This window comes from Sebastes umbrosus, chromosome 15 (assembly GCF_015220745.1).
Source record: "Sebastes umbrosus isolate fSebUmb1 chromosome 15, fSebUmb1.pri, whole genome shotgun sequence".
Taxonomy (NCBI): domain Eukaryota; kingdom Metazoa; phylum Chordata; class Actinopteri; order Perciformes; family Sebastidae; genus Sebastes; species Sebastes umbrosus.
Window position 1 is genome coordinate 23,345,497 of NC_051283.1, and position 12,327 is coordinate 23,357,823.

The 12,327-nt window shown below is 41.7% G+C and overlaps 1 protein-coding gene across 5 annotated transcripts in view; it reads left to right on the forward strand.

Moving 5' to 3' along the window:
- The window catches only part of rbms3 (RNA binding motif, single stranded interacting protein), a 341,188-nt gene that overhangs the window by 160,744 nt on the left and 168,117 nt on the right, over positions 1–12,327 (forward strand). For all 5 annotated transcript variants that reach the window (XM_037793986.1, XM_037793990.1, XM_037793987.1 and 2 more), the window contains one exon: positions 9,158–9,216. In XM_037793986.1, the coding sequence (XP_037649914.1) occupies positions 9,158–9,216 (59 nt within the window). The remainder of the gene's footprint in view (positions 1–9,157; positions 9,217–12,327) is intronic.

Consider the following 12,327-nt stretch of genomic DNA (forward strand, 5'->3'; position numbering starts at 1 on the left):
CATCTCTTTGTCTCTGTGTCTTTTCGAGTTTCTGCCTTTTTTTCTTTCATCTTTGTTGTTTGTTGTTGTTTTCTTTTGCCTTCTTCTTCTTCTTCTTTTACCAGTCTCTAAAAAATGTCTTTGATTTAAGAGTGCTTGGTACCCTTTGTCCTACCCACTGTTTCGGTCTTGAGATTTGAAATTTTGAAAGTTGCTAGTAAACAATTAAAGGGGACATATCATGAAAAACATTTTCAGCCCTTGTGCACATACATTTGGGGATCTGGAGCAGTGGGCAACCTCCGGGTCTTAGTTGTCTGTGTTTTCGTCTTAGAACTTTAACCCTTTCACATTGCGTTTTCAGTTCATGAAAGTTAATTAGAACATTTTTGGTTGCCTGAAAATGTGTTATTCAGCGTTTGGTTGTACTTAGCAGCCTCTAGTGTCACTTCTGGTTGCAAAAAAACAAGATGGCAACAGCAAAAATGCTGAACTCGAGTCTTCAAAACAGCAGTCCACAAACCAATGGGTGACATTGCAGTGACTACGTCCACTTCTTATATACAGTCTATCATCTGGAGTGCCTACCAACCAGAAAACATGTGATTCAACAAGCCATTCAGATTTGGCTCATGTCACATGCAGGCTAATTCGAATATATCGGCCACAGCTTGAGAGCTACCTTTGAAAAGGTGCACCATAGTTTTCTCGCAAGCCAATCAGAGCAGACTGGGCTTTTTCAGGAGGGGGGCTTAAAGAGACAGGTGCTAAAACGGAGCATTTCAGACAGAGGGTGAAAACAGGTATATTCATACAGACAGTATGAGAAAAATTATGTTTCTTTGGGACATTAAAGCATGTAAACATGTTCTAGTAGAAATCCAAAATACAAATATGAACCTGGAAATGAGCATGATATGTCCCCTTTAAAATACGAATTCAGTAATTTCAGTCAGAGAATGGAAAATCTAACAAGAGTTTTGCTGTTGTACAGTATGTCCCAGTCTTTAGCTTTAACAGTGCAAAAAAGTAGAAATACAAAATATACACGTACATATATATTTGAAGCTTAAGGTTAGCTGCGTTCATACAGATTTCCAGTAGTCGCGTAGCAACTGCAGCAGCAACAACATTTCACGAAAACATCTGTTTAATATTTCTATCCAAAGAGATGCCCGGTGGACAGGAGGCCTGACCTCTGTTTGAGCCGCAGCGATGTGCGAGCTGTGGGACACGTTAGCTTGCTTTAAGACAGGGGACGACTTTCAAGGGCAGATGCCACACGCTGCTTTTTACACAGCCAGATGATTCCTACTGATTCTCAGTGACGAGGCTTGCACTTACTCACACATATACTGCATACACGTATAGTATACAAATGCAAAACTTAAAATTCACACAACGTCTCTCTCTTTCTTCTTCTGACTCACTCAATTGTGTTTGTACGTGCTGTTTGTCTGAGATTTTCCATTTCTACCTGTCATCCTCTTCATATTGTGCTCCTTTCTTACATCCTGTTTCTCATTTTTTATCTTTGATATAAAAGTATAAAGAAGTCATGTTTCTTTTTTCCTCTGCTCTGTCCTCTCTGTGCGTCTGCCACAGTGACACCTGTCTCTTGCGTAAGCATCAAAGACTTGACAAAATAAAACACGTCCTATGAAATTGTAGGTTATCTGGAGTGTTAGCAGAATAGGTGGAATTCTCACTATACGTGCAAATAATACTTTTACCGACGACTAGAGTACATAAAATACTTAATCCACCTACCAATGGCTAGAAAGCAGCGATGACTTACTCCTTCCTATTCCACATTTGAAAGCAAAAAAACACAAGCTATAATCTGTCATTATCCGTCATATGTTTTTACAATTGATGTCTTAAACAAGAAGACTTTACTGGCTCATCCTTCAAACTTATTATCACTGTTTCGTCAGATGAGAAATTGGTGTAAAGGTTGTCACTACCTGAACTAATTGGTAGAAATAATATACTTGAATGCTGCTCCGTGCTACTGACAAATGCACTAGTATAATCATTACACATTTTCCGATGTGCTTCTTCAGCCTATGAAACCCCTCTGGATGATATTTGCTTCGCAGTGCAGACAGTAAATGTGGATGGTGGGTGTCTGCTGCACCTGTTCCTACATGAGTAGAACTCTTAGTGCAGCACCTTTTTTCCTTTTACAGTATCTACATTCTGCTAATTATTTTTTGCGTAAAGGCCTACAAGAGGTGATAAATTGAAGTTATTGTTCTCCATAGTGTGCCTTCCGCACCAGCCTGCACAGGTGCTCCAAAGGTGCTGAACAGGCCTGGAGCAGAGTTTTCTGCCTTTTATACAATTCAGTCTCGCAGCTGAACACAGTAAAGCCTCTCTGCATGGGTTTCATTCTTCTTCTTTGTTCTTCTTTTTTTTTTTTATTTCCTCAAAGAGTGGGAACTCAAATGGTATAAATACTGTACTATATTCAACCTGGTCTCACAGGAAGGCGTATAAATAGCACAACATTATACGGATATTCCACATCATGAGGACGCATGTTATGCTTTTTGCGTGTCATTTGCACGCTGTTTTTCGGGTGTCTTTTGTGCACCACGCAACAAAACTATGGTAACGCCCGCAGTTAGATTAAGGCAACAAAATCACTTAGTTAGGTTTAGGTAAAACGTCATGGTTGGGCTTAAAATAAGTGCGTAAACTAAGTAAAATACGTATGCAAACAGCGTAACATAAGTACGGAAAACACGTCACTAAAAAACAAAACAAAACACCGGTCTCCTGTTTAAAAGTCGTGTGTTTGTTGGACCCATCCACCTCACCACCCGACCACCATAAGCGGTCTTTCTTGCTTTTTATCGTACGTCTCTTGCTCTGAGCGTAGCATATTTACTAGGGCTGTCAATCGATTAAAATATTAAATTGTGAATCGCACATTCTGTTCAAAATGTACCTTAAAGGGAGATTTGTCAAGTATTTAATACTCGTATTAACATGGGAGTGGCAAATATGCTGCTTTATGCAAATGTATGTTTATGTTTATTATTGGAAATCAATTAATAACACAAAACAATGACAAATATTGTCCAGAAACCCTCACAGGTACTGCATTTAGCGTAAAAATATGCTCAAATTCCAACATGGCAAACTGCAGCCCAACAGGCAACAACAGCTGTCAGTGTGTCAGTGTGCCGACTTGACTATGACTTGCCCCAAACTGCATGTGATTATCATAAAGTGGGCATGTCTGTAAAGGGGAGACTCGTGGGTACCCATAGAACCCATTTACATTCACATATCTTGAGGTCAGAGGTTCAAGGGACCCCTTTGAAAATGGCCATGGCAGTTTTTCTTCTCCAAAAGTTTTTAGCATTATTTAACCTCCTTCTCGACAAGCTAGTATGACATGGTTGGTACCTTAGATTTTTTAGTTTCATATAATGCCAGTATCTTCACTCTAGCTTTAAAACTGAGCCCGCTACTACCTAAAAATCTAAAGTTGCATTGATGCGTTAAAGAAATTAGTGGCGTTAAAACAAATTTGCATTAACGCGTTATTATCGCGTTAACTTTGACAGCCTTAATATTTATACTATATTTGGACAGACTACATGGCATACACATAACACACCAAACGCAAGAAAGGCGTTCTGACTGCACGTTAAATGCCTTGCGCATTATCGTGTCATTCATACGGCTTTTTGTGTGACGGGCTGCTGCATTCCAGTCTTCATCTGAAGGTACAGACGGGCAGTCTTATGCCGATACAGTATAATTTGCACACACACACCTCACGAAGCTCATATACAAAGACCTTTCGGAGAGCACAGATGGGACGAAGCGGTCTTAGATCCTAGTTCAGGTTTCATCTACCTACTGCTCAAAGGCATTGCTGTGTTGTGTAATGACACACAGTCACAAACCTTTGTAGTTTGTGTCCAAAGGCTGAAAGGAAGGGTCTCAGCATAACACTTCCACACTTTGGGTGGTACATCCATCCAGTGACGTGTTGCGGTTCTGGCCAGCTCTCCAGTTTCTCTCTCTCTCTCTGCCCACATACAGCAAAGAGCCACTTCACTTTCCCAGCTCTGATGACGGAAATGAAACACGCCTGGATCGTTTCATCCGGCAAGAGAGCGAGAAAAGATAGAAACGCAGCGCTTGGATGGGATGTCACTCGTGTGCATGCAGCTGCCCCTCTTAAAAAACAGCTCAGCTTCAATTTTATCGCATTTCAGTGCCCAGACAGCTGTCAAACGAATGACATGTTTTACATCCACCACAATTTGTACATTTTCATCAGCCTAAAATAGCTCATAAAGCCTCTGTTTTTTTATAGGCGGTTTCATTTCTGGCGTCTCCTTTTCTTTGGGTTGATCCGATGTTGCATCAGAAAATGATTGCCATGGGATTCCTATTAGGAGGGAGGAGGAAGAGAGTGACAAAAGGAGAGATATGAAGGATACAGAGGAGGAAAGAGAAACGGGAGAGGATGGTAAAGAGACATTAGGAGAGAAAGAGAGAGAGAGGATAAGATTTGTGAGGAGGAGGGAGGGCCGAGGGCCAGCGGAGTCAGAGATAAGAGGCTGCGAGAGTGATTGAAATAGGATTAGTGGAGACAGGCTCTGCATCCCCGGCCACAGCATCACAGTGTTAAACCTGTGCTTCACAGGGACTGCCTCTGTCACATCAAAGCCTCCCCAGGCCTGCCTGGCAGAGAGGCGAAGGGGCCACCAGCACGGTCATTCACACACACACACACACACACACACACACAACACATACATGAACAGGCTGATCACATTCTCCATCCGTCCTCCAATATGCCTCCATTATGGAGCAGGAAGCTGGCTCCTTCCACCTCGCCTTTTCATCTCGCTGCAGTGTCTTTGTGCTGTGTATTTGGACCGCGGAAAGGATGCATTGATGAGCCATCTTTAACATTTAATGAGGCAAGCGGTGATGAGCTGGCATTGAAAAGCTACTGTCTCCTGCTTCCCCAGAGTCCAAACAAAGTTTTAATGAGAACTTTCCCCCAATTTGTGCCAAAAGCACCGAGCTTTTTTAACTGCTTCCCAGACTGAAAGCATACAATATTTGTTACCTAAGTACTGAAGCAGAGGGGGGACACCTGTACGCAAATAAACAGGAACAAACATACTAGCTCCAGCTCCACTCTAACTAGCTTTGTTGGAGGGCGTGCCAAACTAGCCTGCTAGTTTCAGGTATTATGCAAGTGTGTTACTTGGTGACATCACCACGTTACAGAATAATAGGATGGACTTCAAACAAGGCGTTTCTGTCTCCCTTTGGTGTGGACTTTGGACTCTGTAACTTTGCAGACCTCTTACATGCACAAAAAAAATATATAACACACTAAAGGAAAGGGAAAGCACTAAAGCATAATAGGTCCTCTTTAAGACTAGGGATATCACGAGAACCAATACTTCGGTATCAAGTCGATACAAAAATTCTGAAAACGTAACAAGTGACTTTGCAAGTGACTAACAGTTGTCCTGGGTTCGATAGAAAATTCCCCTGATAATGTTACAATGTGAACAACTTATCCGTGTTGAAATCGGCAGGAGGAGAGGTAGTTAACGTTAGCCGTTAGCAGCCGGTGGGCAGCACAGTCCTGCTTGGCTAAATAACAGAGCTAATGGCTAACGTTAACGTTTTAATCAGTAAAAATTTGTATTGGGCAAAGGTAAATTATAACGTTATTATGATGTGTTCAAATGTAATCTCGTAGAATTTTAGGCGAGAATCTTGAGAAGGATCATCAGGGATTAATAATACATTTGCTAAAACCCGTATGCAAGTGGAAATAAAAGAGTGGATTTGGAAGTACGTGAGATTTATTGTTTTGCTTTTGTTTTTTAACTTGGTATCGAATTGGTAATGAGAATTGAGGACTCTCACTGGTATTGGTATCGACTACTAAATTTCCGTTATCGTGAGGTTACAATTTAAGACTACTCTATAGTTAAGTATTTTACTTGTATGGTCCTATTTGAGTGGTGTAGCTCAGTTAAAGAGAAGTGGTTATCATATGTTTCTACACATTTTTGAAAGTGTGTCCTGCCTAATATTTTAAAATATCACAATTTTTGAGTTTGTCAGTATCGCCCAGTGCTAATTAACGTCTGGTTATTCTGTTATATATCTTTATTACATATACCAGTTTTGAAGATTCTACTCGTATCACCAATTCTTGCTCCTATATCCAGTTTGTTTCTCAACAAACACTGAAATACTGCAGTAGCTAACCGATCTCTGCATGTTCTCTAATCAAATGAGCACTCACTGTTCCGTGTTCATCTTGTGTACTTGTGCTCGAGAGTGTCTCGATGTGATCAAACGTTGCGCCTAAGTTCTGAGCTGTTGCAGTAGATTATGGATCCCTATAGCTAAAATAGCCTGTTTATCTGCTGAAGAGAGACAATCCACTGATTGGTGAGTGCTGTCTCTCTCTCTCTGTGTGTGTGCATATTTGTATGTGTGTGTCTGTGTACTCACACGGTATCTGTATTTGTGTGTGTGTGTGAGCTGGTAGTTTTCCTCTCGGAGCTCATCAGTTCATATCCACCACCCACCCCACCGCAGCATGCAGTAAATAGAGTCTCCGCCACTCGTTGAGAAATGGCACAATTATCCCCTGCTGGTGAAATATGGGCCGGGATGCACCACTGCTTCTTCCCTACAGAATGTGTGTGTGAGTGTGTGTGTGTGTGTGCAGCAAACATCTCTCCTCTGCTCACTCATTTTGATGTGCGTTCAACACACAGGGAATTGTCTTCACTTACGCATTTATACGCAAACATACAGTATATGCATCACATACACAAGTGTAATTGTACAAGCAAGGTCACAGCTGCACACACGCTCACACATACACAAGTGCATGCAGTATATGCACACCTGCAGATTGGCACTCACACACACACACACATACTGTACTTACAGTGCTACAGTGCTCCTCGCCCTGCACACAATGCAGAATGTCTCAGTTTTAGCTGAGACAAGCAGATAGAATAACTCACTGTCAGTCAGTCAGTAAGGTCAATCTTTCAATTCCCAAAAATTCATAGCAACCCACTGTGCATGCAGAACGGTGGAATAAAGAAACGTAATACCTTTCAGTTTTTGCAGAGAACTACACTACAATGGGAATAGTGGACTTTTGTTGGACAATGTCAGCTTTTGTGTTGGGTTTCACAGACACATATACTACATCTTACACATAGTATGCATCTTATATCAGTGAAATAACTCAAAAAGTGACTAGAGTGACTATCAAAATAAAACCGGAAACAAAGTCCAAACAAACCCTAGGACCATGACACATCAGGCAGAAATATATATAGGCAAACAGCAGCAGTAGCATACTGTATATATGAAAATATAGCCCAGAAAGAAAACACCAATTAGAGGGTACCAGTAGCACCTCCCAGCATCCAAATTAAGGTCAATGAGCTCTTCTAGCTGTAAACAAGAATAACATATTTATGAACATCAAAATAATAAATTCATACATGTAGATACACATCATCGGAAGTCTGAAAACATCATTTTTCATGCACTGGTCATAACATGTTTCAGTAAAATAAACACCTAAATGTGTATTTGGATGTTTTCTTTCCACTAGTCTGAAAAGAAAACATCCAAAATACACATTTAGTTGTTTATTATAGTCCTTTGTCTATTTGCGTCGGTAGATTTCTCCTAAATTCATCAAAAGTTGGCACTAGATAATGCCTCATTGGCATAGTTAAACACAACATTTCAACTTGTAATACAAAAAATAATTGTCTTTATGTAAGTAATCAACTGCTGAAGTTTTATGGTGATATTAATTAGTTTAAAAAAATCCTCTGTTCACCTGTAGTGTCTTGCAAAATGTATGGGATTTTACAATACATAAGGCCATTTTCTCAAAATGAGTTTTTTTCTCATACTCAATTCTCCACTTCAGCAGCACTTTACACACACCAAACTTTCATTCCTATCTGTATTCTGAAGGTTTTTACGGAGGGATTTGTTCATATATCATTCATAGCCTGATTTATACAACATTTGAGTCCTAAAAACATGGTGAAAATGGATTTTTCTGTTGACACTATTTTCGGATTTATGAAATGATACAAATATGGATATCCAAAATCCCCTCTGTAAAAAACCTTTGACTTTAATATGTGAACAAAATGAAACAAGAATGCTGAACCTGGTTTCATCAAGTGTTCAGATTACTGTTCTGGAAATGTATGCAAATTAATTAGCACATATTTAATAAGATAATGACTCATTTGCATATTTAAACATAACATTTCATACAACTTGTAATACAAAAAATAATTTTCTTAATGTAAGTAATCAACTAGGGAAGTTTCATAGTGATATCTATTAGTTAAATTTTTTACCTTATTCACCGGTAATGTCTCCCCTTAAAGAACATTGTATTAGACCTAAAGATCCAAATACATAATAATTGCAAAAGTCTTAAAAAAAATATGGCAAAAACGTCAAAACAAATCACAAAAATGCAAATACCAAACAGATACCTAATAGACTATATCTTAAATGCCATTCTTGTTGTGTGTTTTATTTATAGAAAATTGCCAAAATGCAAGTAAACATGAATAATGTGTTCACGCTTTCAAGTGCTAATTAATAGCCAAAAGATGTTGCGTTGTCAAAGTATTGCCGTGCTGTTTGAAACCAGACTACAATAGAATAAATGAGTATTATTGTTATCTCACTGGTGGGAGGCTGGCCTTTTTGTTCATGGTGTCTTTTTCAGATGTGAAAGGAATTAATCAGAATTTAATATGTTGTACTGTATACTAATATAACAACTTCACTTTAAGGAATCGTCCGCTGTGCTCGTATGCTTTTAGACCTTTGGAAAATGTTCAGTGACTCGCTCAAATGTCAAAAGGGCTGCGCATTCACTTGAAGTCAGCCATAAACATAACGTTATTAACCTCAAGTGATTTCTCTTTCCAATGGCTTTTGACATTTGTGGGACTTTGCAAATTGCTAGTTGAAGCTAAATGGCAGAGCGTATGGAAATAAATAAGACATGTGCTTTAACCGCGGGATGGCGATGTTAGTGAGCTGCCCCGCCACTCAAAGGTCAAAAACACTCAATTTCATTCCTCTTGTCTTTACACAGGTATGGAAAAATAGTGTCAACCAAGGCCATTCTGGACAAGAACACCAACCAGTGCAAAGGTAAGTCATTACTTTGTCCATCTTGTACACCCACCTTGTTTTAGTGCACCAGCCATCACTCTCAGGACTGTGTCTTGTCACGGCGAACAGCAGCCCGGGCCGTAAATTTAGACGTCAGCCGAGGAAGCCCTGCGCCGTAAATCAGTGATTTAGCGAGGAGCTGGCTTAACGCCGCAGGAAGGCTCCGGGTAAACAACCTGCTCTTAGATGTCGCTGCCCTGGCTGCTCCAGAGGATAAGCAGGCGAGCAGCCACCGACTCAGCCACTCCCTGTCTCCTCTTCCATTTCCTGTTTGGTAATATGGAAGACTTTTGGTGTGATTCTATAAAAAGGTCCATTAGGGTCTGCACAGTAAATGGTGCGCACATGCAGCGGAGACATTAGTGGCTCATTTTGAACTCAGGCCACACACATTTACATGCTTGAACATACGCGCACACTCGACCAATTAGAGTCGTTAGTTGGGATTAGATTAGCTATTTGCTATCACTGTCACACTCACCTTCTTAGGCTCTATCTTCACTTCAGCCACCTGCCTCGCATGGCTGTAAATACATCTCACACACTTTTTTTTGTGTGCAATCAGTTGGTAATGATGAAGACCAACTTAGTCTTCAGTGAAGAAAGATGGAGAAAGAGAGAGAGAGAGAGGGGGTGAGGGGGAGAACGGAGCGATAGAGAGATGAGGGAGAAAAAAAAAGATTAGTGTGCTACTTGCCCCGAGGTGTCTGGCAGCACTGTTTAAGAGCTATTGAAGTTCCATCAATACTTTTAATTGCTTTTTGTGGTTTCCCGGGCTCTGAAGTGTGGCCTTTCAAGGTGAAGCCGCCTTCTTAACCCCGCTCCACACCACCTGAGTTTATCCTGCCAGGCATGCTCTGGGTCAAAACGTACCCTCTGCCTGTTAGAGGATGGAGGAAAAAAAAGGGTTGATTATCTCGACGGGTCTTTTTTTTTGTGATTCCTGCAGGCTATTAAAGACGAGACTGGATGCATGTTAGTAGGAAGGATGTATCTGCAGGTCGAAGGACAGAGCGCTGGGTAGGTCAAAGAGGAGAAAGACAGAGTTGAAGGAGTTGAGGCTGGAAAAAGAGAAACAAGACTCTGTCAAAACCGAGTATATGGCTGGATCGTGCGTGGTCAGTCTGTGAATTTGTGGCTAAATTGTTATATATATATAGTAAGTGGTCATGTCTATAATGTTAAAGTCAGCACTTCATGTCCACCAGGCCTGGTGAGGACACTAGGGGACGCGCTGCTCCACTCAACTGGACGCTCAAGCGGTGACGTACCCTCTTGTGGAATGCATCTGATTGGTCCCTGGTTTTCCGCTTGCCATTTCAAACAGGAAACAACATGGCGGCCTGCTCGTAAATCCCTGTAAACAACCCACCGAAATCTACTTCTGAAAACATTTTAGGAGAGAAATAGGCTACACCACTGCTGACTTGTTTCATTTTAGAACTAGATCACCTAGTTTGACAGCTTAGTCTAAGATTCGTGAGCCGAACGCGTCGTGCTGTACGGGCTAATTTGCATAAAGGACTGTTCCAAACTTTTTCATTTTGAAAGGGCAACGGCCAATGAGGAAACTCAAACACTCCGCTGACCAATCGTGTAACTTCATCACTCACTCAGTCATTAAGTGACAGACTTTTGCATTTGTAGGGCTGGCCCTCTGCAGTCCACTTGCGTAGCAGAACAAATCCAAAATCTTTAAGGTGGCCCTTCACATTGGGGCGGTGACATGGAGAAGTCGTTTGCTTGTGAACACTGTCGTAGCAGAAACACATTCTGTTCAAAGTTTAACAAATAAAAATAATCTTGGAGCTCTCGTCCCGCCAGTAAACAGCTCCAGAATGTGATCCTCCAGAATCTCCGGCTCCCTCCCAGCTCTCTCCCCCGGAGCCGCCATCTAGACGACATCAACCAATAGCAACGCATTATCACCATGCGGCACCCCTTTACGTCCCCATGCATGTAGATAAATGGTTGTGATTGGCCCTTCCGAATCCTGGACATGTTTCCGGGTTTAAAAGCGGCCATTCTTGCTGCCTTTCTAGCAACAACTTTGCATTTAAAAATCATACAATCAGACGATCAGTAGACGGAGATCTCTGATTGTCTGCTATCACAAGACTGAGATGAGGTAAAGCTCTTCCAATTTCCGTGATGGAAGAAAAATACACCGGGCTCGCTCACAGGTTATCCCTCTGATCTGAGTTACTGTATGCACAGCACAAAAAAGAAGTCAGCTCAGCTTAGCACTGTGTTGTGTGGGAGACAATGTTTCCCATAAGTCACCCTCCTGGAATGCAGCGCTGCTGAGATGCCAGAAAGCAAATGTAAGCAGACGTATTTTATGAGTGGGAAGGATAGTCCTGCTCTGTCTGCACCCAGTGAGAGAGAGAAAGAGCGAGAGAGAGAGAGAGAGATGGACGGAGGGGCGATGTGTAGAAAGAGGAAGTAAGAGTGTGAGGAGAAGGACTGAGTAACCTTGAAGAGAAAATGACAGTTCTTTAGTGTTTGAATGAAGTTCAGGAGAAGAGAAACGGCACAAAAACATAATTTCCGCTCGACATCTCTCCCCATACGTACGTATCTCACTATCTCCTGAGAGGTGAGCACATATCAAAGCATAAACGAGCCACGCAGGTGTACTGAAGCCCGATGGGCCGGCGTGCGTCTGCGCCTCCCGCTAACAAAGCGGAATCGACACATCGCCCTGATCTAGTCACGCATTGTTTGCAGTCATTTGACCCCCACGACCCTGACACTTGTTTAAATGTCAGGGCGGCGGCTTATCACTGCGGCGCCACCATCACACGGGGAGCATCCCTCTCCACCGGCCTCTTCTCCCGCTCCACCTCCTCTCCTCCCCCTTCGTGTTATTTGTGTTTAGTTCAGCTCAGTGAGCGCTCTGCCAAAAACAACGTGAGAGAAATGGGATAGAGGAGAGGTCAGGACCGGTCGTCTCTACGAGGGAGAAAGATCGACAATCAGCCCGTCGGAAAACAAAGACGGGAACATATCTCGTATTCGCTGGCTGACTTCTCTACCCTGCTTGTACTGTATATTTTCCCTCCCCTTCATTTTATTGATTCAAAAACT